General features: G+C 43.4%; 2 protein-coding genes across 2 annotated transcripts in view; both read left to right on the forward strand.

The window, feature by feature from the left end:
* The window catches only part of LOC121640417, a 1195287-nt gene extending 1170955 nt beyond the window's left edge, over positions 1–24332 (forward strand). Inside the window, exons 16-19 of the mRNA XM_041986139.1 lie at positions 18284–18602; positions 22376–22699; positions 23053–23385; positions 23462–24332. Of these exons, the coding sequence (XP_041842073.1) occupies positions 18284–18602; positions 22376–22699; positions 23053–23385; positions 23462–23553 (1068 nt within the window). The 3' untranslated portion in view covers positions 23554–24332. The remainder of the gene's footprint in view (positions 1–18283; positions 18603–22375; positions 22700–23052; positions 23386–23461) is intronic.
* LOC121640541 (butyrophilin-like protein 1) lies at positions 4083–11877 on the forward strand. The gene is made up of 4 exons (XM_041986366.1): positions 4083–4474; positions 4737–5049; positions 8560–8907; positions 11805–11877. The coding sequence occupies exons 2-4, from the start codon at positions 5013–5015 to the stop codon at positions 11822–11824; spliced, it is 405 nt and encodes a 134-aa protein (XP_041842300.1). The 5' UTR covers positions 4083–4474; positions 4737–5012; the 3' UTR covers positions 11825–11877.
* Positions 24333–24721: the final 389 nt, after the last annotated feature.

The raw sequence follows: 24721 nt of genomic DNA on the forward strand, positions 1-24721 counted from the left end.
CATTAGGCAGACCATTCATGACAGTACTGGATACTTCGAAGGTGAAGCTAGCTGTACTAAACCGTTAGCTCTGCCCTTTTCTGTTCTACACATTTACATTAAATCCAGTGGTGAAGTCTACGTGGTTCACTGGTTCACAGCTGTGTGTGTGTGTGAGCGTGCACGTGTGTGTGTTTGTGTTGTAGTAGATGAAAACAGTATTCCCATTAGCAATGGAGGTTTGTGTTAGATGCTGCTTTAGTTTAAATATAGATAAAGAACAGCTTTATTATAAATTTATTTACTGTTTTTGTTTACCTCCAGGTCACTGGCTGGTCAGTAATTAAAGAGTTTTAAAGAGTGTTTTACATTTTATGTTGCTTACTATACATTTATATTTGAAATACAAAACCAGTCTTTCATGGTCTCACCTTTGTGTGTGTGTTCACTTTATGTATTAATGAGGTTGGTGGTTCTTGTATGTGTGTGTTGCTCCAGGACAGGCGTGTTCGAGACTGGGAGGAAAAATCAGAGTTCACCTCTAGTTTAAACTCAGCTATACTACTGAAAAAGTAGTAATGGTAAAGATGGAAAACAACAAGTGAAAGAAGGAAAGAAGGAAATGATGGAAGGAAAACAAGTGATGAAGCCTGTAGGGAAAGAAGGAAGACAGATGAGATGATAGAGAGGTACAGTAAATACTACAAAATCATCTTTATTCTGAAAATTGCAAGTGACTGGAAACAGTTCACGTTTATCCTTTTGTTGCAGAAGATGTGCACTAAAGAGAAAGTTGTGGAGATAAACAGCAGACGTCTGGAACAGTAAAAGTTTAATACTGATTTTTGACATGGTCACATTTAAGCTTGAAATAAATATATATTGAAGCACATATTACAGTATTTGGCTTTAAAGAAGGTGACACAATGCTCAAGAAGCTTAAATAAAAAGGTGTTTTTACTGTGTTGGTTGACCGAGATTCCTCTATGAGGGTGTGGGCTCAGCCCCCAATGTTCCAGGTCCAGGAAACTTACTGACTTATAGTATCTTAAGTGGTCTGACAATGGACATGTTCCAAGTAACAATAACATGAAAGGCATGGAAATGCTCAACAAATACAGTCTCCATTTGGGATACAAAAAAAGGCTTTATTTTTTAGAGAAAATTGAACAATCCTACAGAGTCCTGGCATTTCATCAATAAGATCTGTGCAAACTACAAGGCCCGTATGATATTCAACACTTTTATTTTTAACCCAAGCGGTAAAACTTATTTCACCTAACACATCAATCCTAAAATACTCAGAAATTCAAACACCATTTTCAACATCAGTCAGGATTTTGGATTTGATTGGCCCACACACACCTCAGAGGACCAATTTTGCAAATGCACTCAGGGTGATGGAACATAAAGTGATGTTTTGGGATCAAACTCTTTTCAGGATGTAGCTCTGTAAATATTTTATGATGCTTTTCAATAAGATGTTTTAAAAATACCTGCTGTAACACACAGGGAAATGGCTATTTTGATTATAAAGAAGTGAGAATAAATGCCAATCTTTCTCATCTTCTAGAACAACATCACCAAAAATTAAATGAGTTTGGTTGGCATTGAGCCCAACACCACTGCCCATACAGTACAGGTCAACTTGTGTTAAACAATTCATTTTGTCCACGAAGCCATGATTGAAAACATAGACACGCCAGTAACCCCAGACACCTACACATTTCAGCTATGTTAGTTTATAATTCAGACTTAGACTTAACTTTACTGTTATTATACAAGTGCGATACACAAGCACAACGAACTGTCTTCCAGTACAAACCCGTCCAAGAGTAGACAACAACAACAGATAAACACAAACAGGATCAGGCAGACTGAGGCAGCAGCCACAGCAGCAGCACACCTACTTCACAGATAGAAAAAGATAAGTAGCTTTGGTCCTTCGTTCCAGCAGAGCGGGACCAGACTGGAGGCTGGAGGTCTAGAAGTGATGTGACGCTAATGAAACACACAAGAGGAGAATTTCCTTTATTTATTTATTCTTACACAATGCTTTTTTAAATTGTTGTCCTAATTTCTGTCAAGATTGTTTTTATTTCCTGCAACTCCTTGGTCACTTGGTTAATAGCTGTGATTGTGTCCCTCCACCCAGCTGGAGCTCCGCCCACGGCCTGTTCAACCTGAAACAATGTCAGTTGCACTTATTGTTAATATTAATATTCCATTTATAAAATATTATGTTGCGAAAACAGAGGAATTAGCAGGTAAACCTACTGTTTAAATATTGTTTGCGTTGACTGTATTTACTAAAACTAGGAATGGTTTAACCCCTGTTAATTAAACCTGGAGTGTTTGTTGAACTAAATTAAAATAAAATGTGAATGCATTTTCCATTAGTTCTGGTTTACTTGTTTGTTTTTATACCTGTTACGGCTGCCTGTCATTATGCCCAATGACCGTCTCATTTAATGCCTGTCTGCCATCATTCACTTGAGTTTGGCTCTGTTCAACACACCTTTGCTTCCTGCCAGTTGAGGATTCGCTGGAACTGACACACCTTCACCTCCTTCCTCCTGATTGGACAAAGGCTGGTCCAATCCCTGCTCCAGCTGTCACCCACCAGGAAATAATGGACTGCTGCACCTGTTCTCTGTTTTCACATACAGCCTGCCCTTGCCTTGCTGAACTTTGGAGATTCTGACTGTGTGCTTTGAGTGGTGGTGTTGGTGTAGTAAGACTAATGTTTTCTTTTTTGTTCTTTCTTTTTTCCAACTGTGTTAAAACTGTTTGGCTTTTGTGTTCTTTGTTTTGATGAATGATAGTCTTGTTTTTCTTTGTTTGGTAAGAGTTAAAGCCCTTTGGCTTCTATAGTTAAAAGTTAGAATGTGCTGTTGTGCTAGATTTTAGGTTTGTATTTTGCATATAGAATTTGTACTTAAATAAGCATAGCTATTTAAGCTGCTTCAGTTTTTGTTATTATTGTTGATTAGTAGGCCAGTTTTTTGTCACCCTTTTGGTTTTTCCCGTTTTTTATTTTGAACTGGCTGATTTTGAGTTAGACCATAGTTGTTATATTGTCTTTTTGCTTAAAGCAGCTTCGCTAACCCGACCACATGTGATTCACCACCCGTTCCTTCCTGCTACCTGGCAGCAATGAAATCCAATAGTTCCCTTTTTATCACCTGTCTGCAGTATTCTTTGTTACGCCTCATATCACCTAGCAAGGCTGGGGAGTAAGAAATTGGGGGCTTGTCCGGGATCCAAACACAGGACCTCTCACCAATTTTCCCTTTATACTTGATTCCCTTATAAGAAACAATAGGAATCTAGGAAACTTCACCTACACAGTCCAGTACCCAGGTATTTATACTGCAGTCACAATGGTTGAATTTTTAGTCAAAGATATACTGAATCAATTTCAAGTCACTGAATCATTTCGGATTGTATCATTCTAAATGAACTAATATGGAATCATGATATGAATAGTTGTTAAAATGAATTGTTACACCCTTAATGAGCTATAAAGTCAAAATAAAAAAAATAACTCAGAGGTTCCATACTTCTTCAGACAGGTATAAAGAAAGTTATTTATGTTTTAAAAACAATTCCTCTCTGTCTGCTTCAGGACCGATGACTAAAACTTCAGTTATTTCCTGGTTGAGCTGCAGGAGCTACAGAGGTCCTCATGTGTTCACCATGATGCAGGAAGCCTGTTTCCTGCACCTGGAGGTATAAATGTGCGTGGTGGTGTACAGACTGCATCCCACACCCTCTGTACAGCCTTCACCAGCCTCTGCAGCGCCTTCTTCTCTGCTGCAGAGTAGCTGCCGTGTTACATGGTGATGCAGGAGCGGAGAACGCTCTCCACCAGCATCTGTAGAATGAAGCCAGCAGGAAATATTGTTGCTCCAGCTGAGGTCATCTGCAATGTTTATGCCCAAGTACCTGTAGCTGGAGGCCACTTTCACCGCGGTCTCTCCGATGTGCAGAGAAGGGGGTAAGTGTCTGTCCCTTCAGAAGTCCATAATCATCTCCTTGGTCTTCTTCACGGTGATACAGAGGTTGTTTTCTCTGCAGCAACCCTCCAGATGTTCCACCTCCTGCCTGCAGACAGACTCGTTGTTCTTCACAATGCGCCCAGCCACAGCTGTGTCATCCACAAACTTCACAATCAGACCACTCAGATGTTTCGCTGAGCAGTCGTATGTGAGCAGGGTGAACAGGAGGGGGCTAACACACAGTCCTGGGGGAGCCAGTGCTGAAGATGATGGGCTACCGGATGCGAGCCATGACCAGTCTCTCAAAGCACTTGGTGATAATCAGGGTGAGGGCTACCAGCCGATAGCTACCTGATTCTTGTGGTTTCTCAACCACCAACTTGATGACAAGTGTTGGAGTAATGCATGAAGGTTCGTGTATGCGCTAACTGTCCCTCACCAGCTGTAGCCATTCATGGTCTGAAGGAAACCATGAAGAAGACTCTGGACCTGAAGTAAGGAGCTTTGTGTACCAGCCTTTCTTTATTGTAGTCTATCCTAATCTATTATTTTCTTTTAATGCATTTTAGTAATTTCATTTCTTCTAGTGTATTTTTAGTTCTTATGTATCTTTGGTGTGTTTCAGGTGTGTGAGTGTATTTAGTTTGTCTTTTCACAGAGCAGATTTTCTTGCTGTGTGTGGAATGTCTCTGTTTCAGCATTAATATTATATATGTGCAGCACAGTTGAAACCATGTGTTTTCATTATGTTCTAAGTGGACTAGAAAGACTAAGATGGAGCAGACAAACTGGTTTACCTGCACTGTAGTGAACTGGAGGCGGGGCCTGTTCACACATGGTGGACAGATGAGTTTCAGCAAGCCTGAAGCAAACTGGATGAACAGGAGTGAAACTATGAGGAAGCTGAACGTCCTCTTTCCTCACAAGTCGTCCTAAAGCTGCCTGTGTGGTAAGAAGCTTCTCTGGAGGTGAAGTGTTGCAGAGCTGCTGATGTCCTGAAGGACTTAAAGTCTCTCTTAGTCTGACAGGAAGATGAAGATGTTGCTGGTGATGGTCCTCCTCCTGCACGGTAAGATCAGCTTCCTCTCATCATCCTCACGTCCTTCATCGTTCTCTCTGATGAGCAGTGAGGACATTTGTTAGAATTTAGTTTGGACTTTTTGCTGGAAAAGTCCAGATGACTTGCAAAGTGAAGGAATCTGGGATGGATTTTCTTCTGACTGGAATCTGACTTAACTACAGATTATTTTTAACCCCCACCGCCACCTCGGTGCTCGGCCCGGTCAAATACAAACCTTCGTTATCTTTCTGACTATGAAAGGAATAATTAAAAAGGACTTAAAACTCATACGAGATGGCACAGAATTCAAGTCGAGAGGACATTTCTTTATTTTACTAGTTTCAGAGGTGGATGTGGAAAAATGTTGGTTTTGGTGTCTTTGTTTACCTGTATTGTCCAGCATCATGACAGCAGAATGATGATCTGGCTCCCATGTTTCCTTTTGTTTTTATTTATTGTTATTTATTCTGCAAATCAGAATTTCCACTATAGCCAAATGTTAATCTGTAAAATAATGCAGATTAAGGGCCACTAAATACCTTTTTTGAAATAGTTTTAATTAACATTTTTTAAAAGTTTTCTAACCAGACTAATCAGTTACTAACCAGCCTAGTTAATTATGCCTTCTTCATTTAAAATCTGTCCCCTCATTCATTTATACATAGTTAATAAAATAATGTTAGGAAATTATTTGATTCATTCATCAGTTATTGACCAAATGGTTCATTTAGAATGTGAACTTCTGTTTAGGTCTAGTTTGACAGATATAAATGGTTTGTGTTGGTAGGAAAGTTATATTCATTGTTTATATAAAAGCACACACTTTGTGCACAGCTGTCATGTCTGTGTGTCTTTTGGTTTTTTTACTGTCCCATGTTTATTGGCTGGTCTGGTTTCTTGTCTTATTTGGTCGTTCCTTCTCTGGTTCGTTGTTTTATTTTGCTGTTCATTAACTCACCTGGTTCTGATTGGTAACTCACTCCATCTGCATCTCATTAGTTGTGTTCCTGGTATATACCCCTTCGTTTAAGTCAGTGTTTGTCAAATTTTTGTGGGCCGGTTTTTCAAAGAACTTATTCAAAGCGCAACGTTCCTCTCTGTGACGATGTTAATGATGCACCAGAGCACCACGGTGAGGAACCGGACCAACCTCTGGCTTTCTGTCAGAATGAGGGACTGACTGGACGTGTATTGAGGGATGCAACTGTTAGACATTATTCGTGACAGGTTCTCCCCTGAATATGCAGCGATGAATGTCAGGAACACGGATTATTATATTTGTTGTTGTTGACATTTGGTTTATTTCATGGGGACGAGTAAATGTTATTTTTTATTGTTGATTTACTCTGCTGACAGGCTTAATAGCTAGCCTTCACTACTTCATACTACATCCCTGCAACAGTCTTCACTTTTCTCAACATGCTTGCATTAATATCCAGTTCCCTTCTCTGTTGTTCCTGGTTTGGTCTGTACACTACATCTTCTGATCGTCTGCCCCCATTTTCTGTCCTTTTCATGCCTAACATTGTATGATCCAAGTCTGTGATTGGTCACATGGTGTATCTATCAATCTAAAGTCTTGCCCCTTGTTTGCGGTGCAACAGCTGTTTCAGATTCAACTCTCCCGGATGAGAGTCAGCCCGGCTCTTTCTCTTGTAAGACGCATCATTTATTCATCGCCTGCGAAAGTTTTTATTTCGACCCGCCAAAATAAATTTTAATCTGCATTTGGTGAGTTGGCAGGTGTTCATTTAGAGCCCTTATATATATATATATATATATATATATATATATATATGTATATGTGTTATATATGTTTTGGAGGCACCGGTGGAAGCTGAAAGTGTTACTGCTTGTGCTTTGTCCGCAACCACTCAGATGAAATTGGTGGCATGAAGGCATTGTATGGGTGTATGGCTTAATGATGATTTCTGAAAGACTGAATGACTTTTGCTTTCATGAACAACCTTTGACCAGCTCCCATCCAAGCCCAGTCCAGATTCAGCACAGTGCTGCCTAGCAATGCAGGATTCACAGTAGGTGGATCCCAGGGCATCAGGCCTGAGCTGCACAGGTAGTCTATTCTCTGAAGTAGCAAGATTTTCTTCTAGAACAATGGAACCGGTTCCAACGCCAGTGTTGGTTGATGTCAGCCACTGCAGTGTGGTAGCAGAGTCCAAGATTGGAGCCTTCAAGATCCGGTACCAGAGGACCTCTCTCTTTTCTTCAGGCCTGATAATTAAAACTTTAGTCTTGTCTTGGTTGAGCTGTAAGAAGTCCTCTGTCATCCATGACTATATCTAAACACAGTTTAAAAGGGTAAAGATGGAGACGCAGATTAATGGACAGCTTCGCCTGTCTTCTACGTCGATTATGCTTGTATTTGGTTCTGTTTTCAAGGGGCTTTGTTATCCCTCACCTGACACAGAAAACAAAGCAATACCACCTGAAATTGCAGAAGCAGAGTTTTTGTATCTTTGACATGCAACCAGTGAAACAAACTAGAGAAGGAGAAGAGGAACAGAAAGAAGAAGAACCCTAACCCCCCGAAGAAGTGTGACCTGCTGTCAAAATGTGGAAGTGAACTCTGAACTCAGCACTGCCCCCTGGTGGTTGAACTGAATTAAAAAGATGTAAAAAATGTATGAAAGTATGAGGACGGCGCGTATGACAATGTCTCAAACGGACGTCCAATTTATGTATGTAAGGGAGCATAAACGGGTCTTTAGTGTCGTTCAAGTGTGAAGTTTTAGTGTCATGACAACCCTATTCAGACCTGTCAGTCAAACAGAGCTGAAACATGCATGTATCCATCAGAAAACATGTCCAAGACAAACATGTGAACATCTCAGAAGGGTTTGTTGATGTTGGCTGGTTCCTCACTCTGTGGCCCAGAGAACTTAAGTCATATGATCAGATATCAGGGGACAACAGCAGGATGGGGACTGTCTTAATTTTTATTGGATGTTTCAGTCTCTGATGGAAACACTGATGATCTGACTCTGCTCAGAGTTTGTATAGAGGAGCTGATGAAGGTGACAGAAGAGCTGCTGGACCTCCAACACGGAGCTGCTGAAGTGGAGCTTTTTCACAGGGACGCCCCTTCTTCTTCTTCTGTGGTGGATTCCAAGCAGTCAGAGTCCTGCTGTGGTGCTGTTTCTGACATCAGCAGATTTGGAAGATATGATGTCTTCAGGTCCATCATCTGCTGCACTGATCTGTCTCAGCTGAGGACAGACGAGGAATGAGACATGAAAGCTGCTGAGACTGTTTCTCTCTGTCCTCTCAGTGTCCTCTCTGTCTGTCCTCACAGTGTCCTCTCTCAGACAGTGAAACATCAGGAATCTGGTCTGTAGGACACTATCTGGTCCAGGTTCCAGCGTTTCTCTTCATTCTTCCTGACTTCTGAGCTGCTGCCTGTCGGCCAACTTAACACCATCAACTTCATTAAATGAATCGCTGTAAACGAATGTGAGACAAACCCACAGCTGATCTGTCTTTCTGTTTGTGTCCTCACAGTTTCCCAGCATGCCCTGGCTGGGGTGGTGGAGGTGAATGAGGGAGCGGAGTTGGTCTTTCTACCTTGCGTATTCCGTGGTATTCCAGCTGAAGACAACCTCAGAGTCATGTGGACTCGCAGCGATCTCAATCCTAGATTTGTCCACCAGAGAGGAGAAGAAGGTGATCTGGAAGAACAGAACCAGCGTTACAGAGGACGGACGTCAATGAAACCTGATGCTTTAGACTCTTCAGACTTCAGTCTCACTCTGAGAAAACCACATCTGTCTGACAGCAGCAACTACACCTGCTCCTTCACTGATGGAGTAGAGGAACTGAGAGTCACGGATGTTGAGCTGAAGGTGAAAGGTGAGCAGAAACACCTGCTGTAGATACAGGTCAGAGGTCAATCTGATGCTGCAGAACAGTGAGAAGCAGCTTGTGGGTAGAAGATGTTCCTGATTCCGTTCTGGTTTTGTCCTGAGTTGTTTAATTATTAATGAAACTCTGGTTCAGGTCAGAAAACTTTATTTGCTTAGCATGAGCAGAGGTAGCAGCACTGGACACGTCCACATTGGCATCAAAACATTTCCTCGTTACTGTGTGACCCAGATACTAAATCTCTCTTAGAAGATGTATTTAGTGGATGGAGATTTACAAGGTTCTTATCACATAATCTTCTTCCTGAAAAAACACCTTGAACCCCATTCATACACGAGACCATCCTGTAATGGTGTCTCCCTGAGGACCCGGAAATCCAGCAATACACTCACAGTGATTGAGATTACAAAACAATGTAAGTTATTGAGACCGGGTAATGGAGGAGATGAGCAAGGTGTGGTCTGGTAAGAAGTGGTGGAGACTTCCTCAGCTAATGCAGGGTACAGGATCCTGAAAAGACTTCAGAAACAATCAGGAGGGTCCACAATCCAAAGGAGCAGAGAATTAAGAAGCCAAGAGTCATAAACAGGGGCAAGAGGCAGACTACTTAGCGGGGGCAGGCGAATATCCGTGGTCGTTCCAAAACAGGTCAAAATCCAGGAGAGCACTAGGCAGGAGCAGTCCGACGGGATGAAGCAAGAGAAGTCCAAGGGCTGTAACTGTCAAATACCGGAATCTGGGAACAAGAGTAAACGCTGGACATCAACAAGAAAAACAATGCTGACCATCTGGCAGGGAAGCAGGGACTGGAGTGAGCTTAAGTAGGGAGGGCACAGGTGAAGAGAGTGAGCAATCAGGATTGCCACAGGTGGAGCAGATGAGCGTGATGAGGGACTGGAGGCCCAGCAGAGCAGCAACCATGACACCATCCAGAAAGAGTGGTCCGCAGTCATCGTCCCATCAGTAGCTCTGCAGGCGACGCCATGTTCAAGTGGTGAGGCTTGATTGCTCATTTAGGTCTGAGCTGCTGTCTATTTCTTTTTTGAGTAACTGTTTTACTATGTGAACTTCTTTCTCCACTTCGCCGTTTGACTGAGGATAGAAAGGGCTACAAGATAGAGAGGGATAGAAAGTCACATGTTGGAAGTCGTACTCGGCAGCAAAGTGCCTGAACTCTCTGCAGTTGTAACATGGACCAGTGTCACTGAAGGCAGTTTGAAGAAGTCCATGTCTGGCAAAGATAGTTTTCATATGGGAAATCCTACAGGTTGCAGAGCTTCTCCAGGGAGCTCTATTTCAGGATAATCTGAAAAGTAATCAGTCACCAGAAGGTAATTCCTTCCATCCAAATAGAACAAATTAGTTCCGGCTTTTTGTCATGGCTCCTCAAGTAAATCAGTAATCATCATAGGCGCTTTTGCCTGTTTGGCCTGATATTTCAAACATGTTCCACATCCAGAAACCATCTTATCAATATCAGCATTAATTCCTGGCCAATAAATGGCTGTTCTGACTTTTTGCATTTCTCCATACCTGTAGTTGTTCAGCCTCTCTGGTCACTGTGATGATGGAATGATGGGTAATAATAATAATAATAATAATAATAATAATAATAATAATAATAATAATAATAATAATAATAATAATAATAAATTTTACTTGTAAAGCACTTTATATTGCAGAGAATCTCAAAGTGCTTACAGAAAAAATAGGAATAAAACAGTTAATAAAATACTATTTAGCAGAAGGCTTTTTTAAAATGAAAGGTTTTCAAGTTTTGCTTAAAAACTTCTAAAAACTGTGGAATCTCAGGTGGTCTGGTAGGGTGTTCCACAGTCTTAGGGCAGCAGCTACGAAGCTTGGTTCTGGGAACTTGGAGGGTGTTTGTGGTTGTATAATGGAGGGTGAGTGAGGAGGTGTGAGGAGTTAATGTAGGTAAGGAGAGGCATGTCCACTGGTAGGTGAGGAGGGCTATTCTATCCTGAGTGGGATGGGGAGCCAGTGAAGAGTTTTCAGGATGGGGGTGATATGATCTTGCTTGTGCACCCACATCAGGATCCTGGCAGCGCTGTTCTGGATGTATTACAGCCTCTGAATGCTCTGATCCCGATGAGGAGTGTGTTACAGTAATCTAGCCTGGAGGAGACAAAGACATGGACGAGCTTTTCTGCATCTGCTAGGGGGAGTGTCGGACGGAGTTTGGTGATGTTATTGAGGTGGAAGAATGAGGTCTTACAGAAATGTTTGATGTGGGTGTCAAAAGTAAGATGAGGGTCTGTTTTAACACCCAAGTTAGAGGCAGATGTGGGAAGGAGGATGTTTTGGCCAGAGAAGGTGATGCTGGTGATGGTGGAAGACCAGAGCTGGTGTGCAGTGCCAAAGAGAATGGCTTCTGCTTTCAAACTGTTTAGCTGGAGGAAATTTAGCTTCATCCATGCCTCTATCTCCTCAAGGCAGGTGGTCAGTGTGGATGGTTCTGTTCCCTTTAAGGAGAAGTCCATCAACAACACTCAGATCTGCTCTGATGTTGTCGTTCTGCTGACAGTTACCCTTAGACCTGCCTTCTTGTAGGTTCCTGAGTACCCTCTGCAGGACTGCATCTTTTTTGCTGTTTCTGCTGGAATTTGCATCGATTTCCTGTCAGACATGGGAAGCGACTCCTTGATCATATCACATGGAGATTCACGTCAGTCTCTATAGAGCTCTCGCTGGATGCTTCACTCTGTGCTGATGCTCTGGACACTTCAAGAGCTGAAGAAACCCCAAAAGGCATCTTAAAATGGTGTAAAATGATTTGGTTTTCCCTCTGTTCCTGATAAAAAAAAATAAATAAAAATGAACAAGCTGTGACTGAATAACATTGTTCTGTCTTCTCAGACCATCAGGAGGAGGTGAAGGTGACTGAGGGGGCGGAGTCTGTCATCCTGCCCTGCAGAACAACACCTGACCTACCCAAAGACGTCACAGTGGAGTGGACTCGCTCTGATCCAGATTTTATGATGGTCCATGTTTATCCAAACACAAGTAAAGAGTTTATGAAACAGAGCAAGTTTTACAGAAACCGTACAGAGATGAAAGAAGACCTGCTGAGATCTGGAGACGTCAGTCTGACCCTGAAACACCCCACAGACAGAGACACGGGAAGCTACATCTGCACCGTCTACAAAGACAAAGACATCCTGAGACAGAAAGTAGTTCTGATACACGTCAAAGGTCAGTGATGTAGATACAGGTCAGTGATGTAGATACATGTCATAAAGGTCTGAGGTCAAAAAGCTTTCTTTTTTCCGCAGAACTGTTTCCATCCTGGGCCACAGCTCTTCTGGTTCTCCTAGTTCTGGTTATCGTCTCTGCTGGTGTTTTATATCATTTTAGGTTCTATTTCATGTCAGGTGAGTTTCTAATATTACACTACCCATAATGCTGGTACCATCTGAGACACAATCCATCACTTAGCAGATAACCTGTCCTCCAGTATGTCCTTTTGATCCCATATCTGATGCAGTTTATTTGTCTATTTGTTTACTTATTAGGATCCCCATTAGCTTCCACAAAGTTTTTGTTAATCTTCCTGGGGTAAGTCTTCTCATATTGGTAGGCAGAGGTGATGTCATATGTCTCATATTGGTATTAGAAGATCTAAACTTCATCATTACTGGTGGTCATTTAAAAAGGAAAGAAAAAGTCAGAAAAGTGAAAGATGTTGTCACAGCTGCTCGCCCCACGGTCCTTATATTGATCCACACAAGTTAATACAACTGGAGAAACATCCAGCATCTGCAGCTGCAGGGATTTCTGAGGCAGAATCATCTCCTTTCCTTCATAAAGGATGTTCCATGTTTCCTAAAAAAGATAATTGCTAGGTAAATTCTTCCTAACACCAAATTAACCTTCAATCAAAAGTCAAGTCAAATTTATTTATAAAGCACTTTTAAAAACAACCTCAGCTGACTAAATAGAAGACAGAGTTATACTCATTGTATACACGTATACAAGTATGATACACACACTGAATTGTTTTACACATCAGACGGCATTATAAAGGGAGGTTCACAAAGTCCATCCCTCAAACATTACAGCATTACTGAAGACTGATGCTTCAACATTTTCCACTAGAAGATAAGACATGCAAAACTGGAGGCATGGGTGCATTAGTGGCTTGTTTCCTTGCATTATCGCATTGTGGTTCCTCTTTCACCACCTTGATATCCTGTACTTTCAGACTCAAGCATGAAACCAGCACACATGCACAAACAATGCTAGAGTGCATTTTCTAAATCATGATACATAATATAGTAAAGGATATATGAAGACATAATGATTATAAATTATAAAAATGATTATTCTATAGTCATGAGCTGTGGGTAGTGACCGAAAGAACAAGATCGCGAATTCAAGTGGCCGAAATGAGTTTTTTCCGCAGGGTGGCCGGGCTCTCCCTTAGAGATAGGGTGAGAAACTCGGTGATCTGGGAGGGGCTCAGAGTAGAGTCGCTGCTACTCCGTATCGAGAGGAGCCAGATGAGGTGGCTCGGGCCTCTGGTCAGGATGCCTTCTGGATCCCTCCCTGTTGAGGTGTTCCGAGCACGTCCCACCAGAAATAGGCTGGGTAAGACCCAGGACTACATCTCTTGGCTGGCCTGGGAATGCCTCGGGATCCCTCCGGATGAGCTGGTGAATGTGGCCAGGGACAGGGCAGTCTGGGTTTCCCTACTTAGGCAACTGCCCTCGTGACCCAACTCTGGATAAGCGGCAGAAGACAGATGGATGGATGGATGGAAGACCAGACATGCTGCTGCATTCTGGATTATCTGCAGAGGTTTAACTGAGCATGCAGGCAGGCCTGCCAGTAAGGAGTTGCAGTCGATGCGACCAGGAGCTGTGCTGTGTATTCTGTCAGGTCGGGTCTGATCCTCCTGATATTGTGGAGAGCAAATTGGCAAGACCAAGCAACTGAGGCAACATGGTCCTTGACCATGACAACTAGCTGACCTGGTAGAAGACATAGGCACAAGCATGATAGAGTTTAACTGCAGGCTGTGGAGGTAAAGAAGGATTGGCTGGACAGAAAATAAGCTCTGTTTTGGACAGATTTAGCTGAAGGTGGTGATCCTTCATCCATGCAGAGATATTGGCAAGGCATGCTGATACTCGCATTGAGACGGTTGTGTCGTCAGGTGGGAAGGAAAGGAAAAGCTGAGTGTCATCTGCGTAGCAGTGGTAGGAGAAGCCTACAAGTTGAGAGTGTGATTCCTTTTCACACAAATGTCTCAATGGAGGTGATCACAAAACGGTGTCTAACGGAAAACATGAGTTTAACCAGGTCTTTTCTTTAAGACCTACCTCGTCAGGGGGTTCAGTCAATAAGCTTGTCTCTGAATTTAATGCTAACATGTCAAATATTATGGATGCTACTGCTGCTATTTAGGTGGAGGTTGTCTCTGGGAGGAAAAAGTCTCTGTGGAGAAATTACACACTGGTGAAAAATGGAAAAAGAGAGTGTAAGAAAGCCGAGGGCAGAGGGAGGAAAACAAATCTACAGGTTCATTATGACATGTATAAAGAGAAATTTCAGTCTGATAATTTACAACTGAGGAATGCAAGGAAGTCTTATTTCTTTGACATTATTAGCAAAAACTTTCACAATGCTCAGGCCTTATTCGCTACTGTCGACAGATTAACAAATCCTCTTGTGTCAGTAACACATGAACTTTATCCTACCAAGGTTCCAATGAGTTCACCAAATTCTTCACAGAGAAAGGAGCACCGTGGCTCAGTGGGTAGAGTGCTCATCTTGTAGCCTGAAGGTTGCCGGTTTGATCCTCGACCTGTTAAGCTTATGTCGAGGTGTCTTTGAGCAAGACACCGAACCCCAAATTGTTCCTGATGGGTCATGGTTGAGCACCTTGCATGGCAGCTTCTGCCTTCAGTGTGTGAATGTATGGGTGAATGTGATTTATAATGTAAAGTGCTTTGAGTATCATTTCAGGTACAGTAAAGCTGTATATAAATACAGACCATTTACCAAAAAATCCAGAATATCAGACAAGCAGTTGGTTCATTAACAGTAGGTTCAAGAGACATACTGTGTTTATTGGAAATCAGTTTAAACACCATGACACAGTTTAATTCCATCAACAGCAAATATCTGGTGGACATCTTACATCAACTGAACTCCTCTTGCTGTTTGGACAAGTCTCAAAGACTCTGAAGCCAGATCTGTTACAGATTATGAACTTTTCTTTAATTCCAGGCGTCTTCCCAAAAACGCTCCTAAAAACAGCTGTAACCAAGCCTCTGCAAAAAAGGGACAGTCTAGACAAGACACAAATTAGCAACTACAGGCCAATCTTAAATCTTCCTTATCTAAGTAAGATAATCGAAAAAGCTGTGTTTCATCAGCTAAATGACTTGTTAACACTAAACAACTGCTACAATGTATTCCAGTCAGGTTTTAGATGGCACCACAGCACTGAGATGCTCTGACCAAAGTCATTAATGACATATGTTTGAATACAGATGATGGAAAAATGTCAGTCTTAGTCTTACTGGACCTAGTGCTGCATTTGATACAGTCAACCACAATATATTACTTAAAAGACTGGAGAACTGGGTTGGGCACTCTGGCACTGTGCTACATTGGTTTAAATCTTATCTAGAGAATAGAAAGTACTTTGTGTCAATAGGTAACTTTACAACTGAGCAGACAAGAATTACATGTGGAGTTCCTCAGTGCTCCATCCTGGGGCCTCTTCTGTTTAACATCTACATGCTCCCACTGGCACAGGTCATGAAGAAAAACAAAATTAGTTACTATAGCTACGCAGATGACACACAGATATATATTACACTGACATCAGGAGATCGAGGCCCCATACAGGCTCTTGGTAAATGCATTGAGGAGATTATTGACTGCATAAACCTGAACTTTTTTCAGTTATACAAAAACAAAACTGAGGTGATGGTTTTTTAAGCCAAAGATAAACGATTAAAGGTCACCACAGAGCTTCAGTCTATACACCCAAAAACCACCAACCAGGCCAGAAATCTGGGTCTATTGATGGATTCAGACCTCGGCTTTGAGAAATATGTCAAGGGAATCGCGAAGTCAGCCTACTATCACCTTAAGAATGTATCAAAGGTAAAAGATCTGATGATTCAGCAGGACCTGGAAAAACTAGTCCAGCTTTCATCTTTAGTCAGCTTGATTAATGTAATAGTGTTTTTACAGGTTCTACCCACAAAAAATCAATTAGGCACCTGCAGCTGATTCAGAACTGAGTTGCTTGAGTCCTCACTAAAACCAATAAAGTAGAGCACGTCAGTCCAGCTCTGAGGTCTTTACACTGCTGGTCCATCAAAGGATAGACTTTAATGTGCTGCAGCTGGTCTGTAAAGCTCTGAATGGTTTTGGATCCAGGGGTGAAAGTAAGCCGGCATGCTCCAGCACGGCATACCACTAAAAGATACACTGGTGGTAAGCAGTACCAGGAAGACGGGAGAGTGGTTGTCTGCTATAAAGGTCAGAACCAGTAACGACTGCACACTGGGTCAGACAATTGATCAATGAACAACATACAATTTCAAAAACTAATTTGTGTGATTAAAAATTCCTTCATTCCAAATTGTTTCTGAACTGTCAGTGCTGTATTACGGAGCAGGCATCTCCCACTCTTCCTCAAGGCTTTTTTAATTATTAATTAATTAATTAATTTTTAATTTTAATGTCACAGAACAAACGTGCTTAACACCTGAAGGTTTCACTGCACATGCGTGTCTACTTCCCAAACACAGCGATTGCCATGGGCATCGGTTCATTTCATTTAATGCACTGGGACTCTTTCCACAATTGGTCAACAGACGTCAAGAGACGTCAAGAGACGCCGCTTGCGCCGTAACAGGATGAACAATAAATTACACAAATGAAATTTCACACATTCTTGTGGTTGGCTAAAACAATAAACAAAATTTAAATTTCTACCAGTTATTACCTACAGGCATTTAAATAAAGGTTTTACTTGTGAGTTCATGAGCTGTACTTAGAGACATCCATCCATCTATTTTGTGCCGCTTATCCAGAGTTGGGTTGCGGGGGCAGCTGCCTAAGCAGGGACACCCAGAATTCCCTCTCCCTGGCCACATTCACCAGCTCGTCCGGGAGGGAACCCAAGGTGTTCCCAGGCCAGCCAAGAGATGTAGTCCATCCAGCATGTCCTGGGCCTTCCCCGGGACCTCTCTCCGGTGGGACGTGCCCGGAACACCTCACTAGCAAGGCGTCCGGGAGGCATCCTAACCAGATGCCCGAGCCACCTCATCTGGCTCCTCTCGATGTGGAGGAGCAGCGGCTCTACTCTGAGCCCCTCCCAGATCACTCACCCTATCTCTAAGGGAGAGCCCGGCCACCCTCTGGAGAAAACTAATTTTGGCCAGTTGTAATCGGGATCTCATTCTTTCGGTCACTACCCACAGTTCGTGAGCACAGGTGAGGGTAGGAACGTAGATCAACCGGAAAATGGAGAGCTTTGCCTTTTAGCTCAGTTCCCTCTTCACCATGACAGACCGATGCAGAGTCCACATCACTGCAGACGCAGCACCGATCCGCTTGTCGATCTCCCTCTCCTTCCTTCCCTCACTTGTGAACAAGACCTCGACATTCATGAACTCCTCCACTTGGGGCAGGACCTCATTCCCGACATGGAGAAAGCACTCCACTCTTTTACGACTGACATGGTCTCAGACGTGGAGGTGCTGATTCTGCTGAAGCCGCGTTCCGCTTCAGTCACATCTCAGCAGCTTCCTGTCAGAATTCTGTGAGTTGAAAGGAAACAGAGTCAGAGGAAACTAAAGAGTCAGAGACTAAAAACCAGAGTTTCTTAGTCTGGTGAGAGTCAGAGCTCCTCAGGAAGCTCAGTGTGTAGATGGACAGATATCTATGAACTAAAGCTTCCATCGTGTTCCATCAACACAGCATCTCAGGTTCAGATTCCTTTATTCTCAGAGACTTCTCAGCTCTCTGATCTTTATCTACTCCACTCTCTCCTCACTCATCCATTCATCTAATTGCTTCCTCCTTAGCTTCTGACTTCTTCTTTGGTAGCTGCTCAAAATGTCGTGAAGAAGAAAACAGGTCTTCAATAGAAACTGGTTTCACTGGTTTCTGTCAGGTGTGTGAGTGACATCAGGTGAGTTCAGGTCACCTGGTTGGTCCAAGTCCCCAAAGAAACTGCTGAACCTTTTTCTGTCAGAACACTGAGAGTCCTCCACCAGCATGAGACCCAGAGACCAGGATGAGACGGTCATGTGACCATCAGAGCTGCTGCTGCTGTTTGTACAGCTGATGGTGTTTGTTTCTCTCAGTCTACCAGGTGAAGGTGGAGTCAGGGGTGGAGTCTGTCCTGCTGCCCTGCAGAACCACAGTTCCCCTGCCTGAAGATTCTCTAGTGGAGTGGAAGGACAGTTACTACCAGACGGTCCATGTGTATCAGAACGGTTCTGACCAGTGTAAAGAGCAGGGCCGGAACTACAGAACCACAACAGTGATGGAGAGAGACCCTCTACAATCCAGAAACCTCAGTCTGACTCTGAAACACCCAACAGATGAAGACAGTACCACCTTCACCTGCAGAGTCTACAGCAGGGAGAGAAACATCCTGATGGAGAAACAAGTTCAGGTCACAGTCAGAGGTCAGTGGATTAAATCTGATGTTTGAGTATTTTTCCAATCAGCTGATCAGTTGTGATCAATACTGATCAGAGTGTGTTTAGAAGGTGGAAGTGAAATGTGTGTGTGTGAGAGTAAATGTGACTGAATGAGTCCAGCATTTAGCTGCTGGTTGTCATTGAACAGGAATGAAGTGAACCTGTTAACTCAGGATCAGGATGGAGGCCACGCCTCCACCACACCTCTGGGTCATGGTCTCTGGGTTTTGGTTTGTGGTTTAGTAGTTTTTCTTTCTGGTTCCTGTCATTAGTTCACCTGGTTTCATTTAGCTAACCCAGTCCACCTGTGTCTCCTCAGTGTATTTATACCCCTTGGTTTTAGTGCCTCTTTGCCAGTTTAGTTAGTTCTAGCTGTGTCTCATCTCCTTTCATGAGTTGCAGTTTATTGTAAATTTAGTTTGTTTTATCTGGTTCCTTGTGTCCATCACATAAAATGTAGAACATTTTCAACAATTACAAGCAAACATAAAGATGCAACAGAAAAAGAAAATAAAAACAAAATAAAAGGTGATCCCTTTAGACCACATGTGTCAAACTCTGGTCCTCGAGGGCCGGTATCCTGCAGGTTTTCATTGTTTCCCTGATCTAACACACCTGAATAAAATCAAATGGATCCAACAGCTTCTTGTCAACTTCTTCACATATCCACCAAATTAAAAGTTCTATTATTTGGTCAGCTGTTAGGTTGTAAAATCTTCCTTGGAATCCTGCCCTCTGTTGGGATCAGAATAATCCTGTTTTTTTTTTTTTTTTTTTGTTTGTTTTTTGTTTTGTTTGTTTTTGGATCAAAGTTATCCGGATCCTACTCAGAAGTTCTGAACAACCCAAACTGAGGATTTTATCCAGATAACAACCAGGATTGGATTATGTGATCCAGGCTGATTTTGGAATCTGGATTTCTCTTTTGAACAACCCATTTTCGAGATTTGATCCTGTCCCTTCACCGAAATCTGCTAGGATTACATCTGAACAATCGTCCCTAGAGGGTTAACAGGGCTCAGTTACTCCGATCCAGACAAGGAACTCCAAGAGGTCCGGTGTTTCCTTCCTTCCTTCCTTTCTTCCTTCCTTCCTTCCATCCATCCATCCATCCATACATCCGCCCACAAGCTTGATTCAGAATCCAAATCCAATGCGGTATAACAGTCCGAAGGTCAAACATTGTAAAAGCCAAAAAACGAAAGCAGAAGTCACCAGGCTGGAGCAGGCAGGTACAAAAACTCCTGGGAGGTAGAAAAAAAGGTGAAAAGGCCGACTGTATGTCTCTGAAGATGTGAGAAATCCTTCAGCCTCACATTTAAAGAGCATCCAGCTTCTTCCTCCTCACAGCTGGACTCATTTCTTCTTCTACTTTTTCTTCTCAGCTCACACACTTCCAGACTTCCTGACATGTTTCACACATGACCAGTTCCCAGTTCCAGCTGAACTGGTTTCCAGCTTTCTGACACACCTCTCCATGTGTGTGTGTTGGGCGGTGTAGTGTGTGTTAGATGGACTCGCTGAGTCTCAGATGGAGACCTGAACCTTCATGGAAGCTGGTCTGGGATCTGCCAGTGGACTGTTTCCTGCAGCATCCTGTGCTGAGGAGACCCAGATCAGCTGTGTGAAGTGGAAATGTGAGTGTGAGGGAATTTCTCCTCCACATCTCTGAGATCAAACGCTGCAGAAAGGATCTGATGCTCAGACTAGTGGAGGAAGGAGGACCAGGGTTCAGGTCTCCTCCAGGATGTAATGTAGAGCAGCTTCAGGAAGAGCTGAGAGAGAATCCTCTTCCTTCTTCCAGAGGCTGAACTCTTCCTGATGAGCAGCATCCATGGTCTCCCTGAGGATCCAGTCTGAGCTGCTGTTTCAGTCAACAAACAGCTGCTGAACGTTGTGCTGCAGGAGAAACCACAGCAGCTTTCCTCCTCAACACATCTGGAGGAGACAGCTGGGTAGATGTAGCTGGAACATCTGGAAGAATCCAGTTTGGAGTCCTAAAGTCCAGAAGTCGGGCTGAATGTGGATCAGGAGAGATTTGGGACTGAAAGCTGTGGTTCTGCTCTCAGAGACTGAAGCTTTGTCACGTTTGCTTCATCCTGCAAAGATGCTCCAGCTTCCACCAGGACTGATGGAACAAATCCAGTCAGAGATGCAGTTTGTTGGAGGAAGAAGCAGATCTGAGGTCAGTCTGGTCAGCAGCAGCTTCCACTGGGATTGATCTGGATTCATTGATCATCATTTGACAGTAAACTGGAGCAAAGTGGGATCCAGTGAGGATGAAAGCTGCTGTTTGATGGGAAGAAATGAGGCTGGAAAGCTGCTTCTTAGATGTGGTGTTGATGTGAAGCTGGATTCTGGAAGGGGGGTAGGGCTTTTGGGGCTCAGGACCCTGGCCGGTGCCTGGTGGGGTTGACGGCTGTCGCCAAGGGTAGTCTTTTTGGTGGGGTACCTTGGGTTCCTGCTCCGGGATTGCTGCTGATGGCCCAGTTCTCTGGAACACCCTAGTCTGCCTCTAGCTTCCATGGAGGTGTGGTGCCATTTGCACGATCACACTCATCTTCGATCCTTCCTCATTCCTCATACTCTGCTTGCTCACAAAGTCACTGAGTTGTCGGGTGGGTTTAGAGATACTTTTTTTAGGAACTCCTGATGATTGTCAGCTTAGTTTACCTGTAGCAGCTGGTTGTCTGGTGTTAGCTTGGATTGAAGGTTGTTGTGTCTTTCTAGCGCAGCTTTGTCTCCTCTTCCTTTTTTCTACTTTACCTTTTATTTACTTTTTATTTCTCTCCATTACTGTCCTTTATTTGTTCTGTTCTGTTCAGCTGTATTGATCTGACAGAAATGTGTGGTGAGGATTAATTGATGCCGCTGCACAAACAGAAGCTGTGTGTGTGTGTGTGTGTGTGTGTGTGTCAATGTGTTGATGCTGAACATGTGTGTGAAATTCTGGGTTTACATAACAGAGAGGATTATTGTGGATGGAAACTTGGACAGAGGTGATGTTGGATGTGAACCAGCTTTCCTGGTGCAGCCGATGTACTGTTTGAGGCCGTAGTCCAGAAAGTGCTCTCTGAAATCTGTCAGTCGGCTCCAAGGCCCATGTCTCCAGTGTCGCCTCCAGCTCTGCAGCATCACACATTGGCCCCCATTTCTTCTCCAGGTGTTCAGCGTCCAACTGTGGCACCTAGGTCCATGCTGTCTCCCGAGGAGGTCCCAGGATGGGGGACGCTTCTCATCCAGTTTGAGTCAATGTTTTCGAGAGGGTCCTGAGTCAGAAAGCCTCTCCTTCTCCTGTGGTTCGTGTCTCCGAGGAGATCATATGTCCTCCTTCTCATGTGGTTCATGTCTTTGCCTCCCAACGTTCCTGTCTCTCAGGGGTTCCCAGGTCGGGTTCAAGGTTCCTGATTCTGAGGGGGTCCTGAAAAGGGATGTGTCATCATCAGAGCCAAATCTGCTATCTCTGTGGCCTCCCAGCTTTCCGCCAGGGCCAAGTCTGCTGTCTGTGCGGCCTCCTGGCCGTCCTCCAGACATCTGTTGCCTGGACTATTTTCTTGGGCCTAGCAGTGACGTGTATGTGAGCTGAGGGACTAAATATCACAACAGCATCAAGACTGATCGTCTGCAGACCTTTCTATTACCTTCTGCTCTCACCTGCTCCTGTCCTGCAGCTTTCTCTACAACTTTAGACTCATTTAGTTACATGATAAAGAGTTGTTGCTGCTGTCCGTACAACTGAAGCTGTTTGTTTCTCTCAGTTCCACAGGTGGAGGTGGAGTCAGGGGTAAAGTCTGTCCTGCTGCCCTGCAGAACCACAGTTCACCTGCCTGAAGACGCTAGAGTGGAGTGGAAGGAGACTGACAGGAAAGTCCATGTGTATCAGAACGGTTCTGACCAGCCTGGAGAACAGGACCAGTTCTTTAGAACCAGAACAGTGATGGAGAGAAACCCTCTACAATCTGGAGACCTCAGTCTGACTCTGAAACACCCCAAAGATGGAGACAATAGGACCTTCACCTGCAGCGTCTACAGCAGGGAGGGAAACATCCTGATGAAGAAACAAATTCATCTCACAGTCAGAGGTCAGTGGTTTAAATCTGATGTTTGAGTATTTTTCCAATCAGCTGATCAGTTGTGATCAATACTGATCAGAGTGTGTTTAGAAGGTGGAAGTGAAATGTGTGTGTGTGAGAGTAAATGTGACTGAATGAGTCCAGCATTTAGCTGCTGGTTGTCTGGTCAGCAGCAGCTTCCACTGGGATTGATCTGGATTCATTGCTCATCATTTGACAGTAAACTGGAGCAAAGTGGGATCCAGTGAGGATGAAAGCTGCTGTTTGATGGGAAGAAATGAGGCTGGAAAGCTGCTTCTCAGATGTGGTGTTGATGTGAAGCTGGAGTCTCTTCACTGATCCAGTTTCTCTTCTTCTCTCAGCCTGTCAGGTGGAGGTGGAGGAGGGGGCGAAGTCTGTCCTGCTGCCCTTCAGAACAACACCTGACCTGCCTGAAGACGCTAAAGTGGAGTGGAGGCGTGATGAACCTAAACCAGTAATGAAGGTCCATGTGTACCAGAATGGTTCTGATCAATGTGGAGACCAGGACCAGGTCTACATAAACAGAACGAAGATAAAACAAGATCCTCTGAAAACTGGAGACCTCAGTCTGACTCTGAAACACCCGAAACCTGGAGACAGTGGACGGTACAGATGTGAAGTCTGGAGGAGAGAAAATCTCATGAGATGGAAAACATTTCAGCTCAAAGTCAAAGGTTTGTTTTCTTGTCTGACCGACTGACTGTCTTACTGACTGACTGTCTTACTGACTGTCTTGTGTGTCCTCTGCAGGGACGGTTCGGGTCCAGGATCAAACAGAGGACATCAGGACCAGAAGCGGATCCGATGATCCGACTCCTCTGATGGCTGATCAATCAGTCTGATCTTTGATTATTGATCCAGTCTGACTTTGGATCAGAGAGAAAATATCAGTGAAGGATCTGATGGAGGACGGATGAAGAGAGGACTTGTTCCAGCTGCAGACGTAGTATTGATCAGTATTGATCAGTATTGATCAGTGATGTCAGAGTGGAGTCAGTGTGATGTCATGTTGACCAGCTGTGTGTTCTGGACTCCAGCATCTTCTTGTTGTTTGTTCCAGACTGTTAGGACCTGGTCTACTAAGGTTCCTGATGAAGAACACAAACCTTCCTGCCAGCAAACAAGCTGCAGGTGTTGTTTGTTCCTGACGTGCGAGCGATCAATAAAGAATGTTGCTGCAACTGATACCAGCTGCAAACAGCCGTGTTGTAATGAGGATTTAGCGTGTTGTGGTTTGGCCATGGAGAGTTTAGAAGCAGAGCAGGAAGGAGGCAAACGCAGCATCAACTTGGTCCTGATCCCGGATCCGTTGGCTTCACTAGAACCTTGTGTGGAAACTCGTTGCCTTAAACCACTTTAGTTTTTACAAACGCTGAAACTAAACATGTCAGGTTGTATCACCATGGCAACCATTAGCCTTCACTCTGACCGTTAGTCCACTAACTCATTGTCTTCATACCCCTGCTTGTTTGGAGAAACTCTCTTCAGTCACATTTACGCTCATTGTTTAGTTCTTTCACATAAAGACTGAATCACACCGACTCACTTTCATGGAAAGTCAACTTAAAAGACTCCACTTGTTCTACATGATGTCTGATTTTTATTAAAGTTACTTCAAAATTACACCGACTTTGTCTTCAACCTTGTGTAATAATTCTAGGAGCATCTTCACCTGCATCTGCAGACCATCAGCACTTTACCCCTGATGTCATTTATAAAGGTGGTGGTCCCTTAAAGTGATTAAACACTTTTAATTAATGTTGGTTGTTTAACTTTAGTCGTCACATCTGGAGGTTTAATGACAAATTATCACCATGGAGACGGTTGGTGAGATGATGATATATGAATTCTGCATCATGATCTAGAACATAATACAGATGGTTTAGAACAACATACAAACATACATTACATGCTGCATTTACTGACCATTGGACATCTGACATTTACCCAATAGAAGGTCAGTTAACAGCAAATATTTATAGCATCTTGTTTTTTTATCTTGTTTAAATT

The sequence above is a fragment of the Melanotaenia boesemani genome, chromosome 5, assembly GCF_017639745.1.
Source record: "Melanotaenia boesemani isolate fMelBoe1 chromosome 5, fMelBoe1.pri, whole genome shotgun sequence".
Classification (NCBI taxonomy): domain Eukaryota; kingdom Metazoa; phylum Chordata; class Actinopteri; order Atheriniformes; family Melanotaeniidae; genus Melanotaenia; species Melanotaenia boesemani.

What these genes read in the sequence shown, in the direction of transcription:
- LOC121640541 (XM_041986366.1), top strand. Translation starts at nt 5,013, where the DNA reads ATGAAGATGTTGCTGGTGATGGTCCTCCTCCTGCACG. An exon ending in GATGGTCCTCCTCCTGCACG is followed by an intron (nt 5,050 to 8,559) that starts GTAAGATCAGCT and finishes GTGTCCTCACAG; the next exon opens with TTTCCCAGCATGCCCTGGCT. An exon ending in TGTTGAGCTGAAGGTGAAAG is followed by an intron (nt 8,908 to 11,804) that starts GTGAGCAGAAAC and finishes TCAGACCATCAG; the next exon opens with GAGGAGGTGAAGGTGACTGA.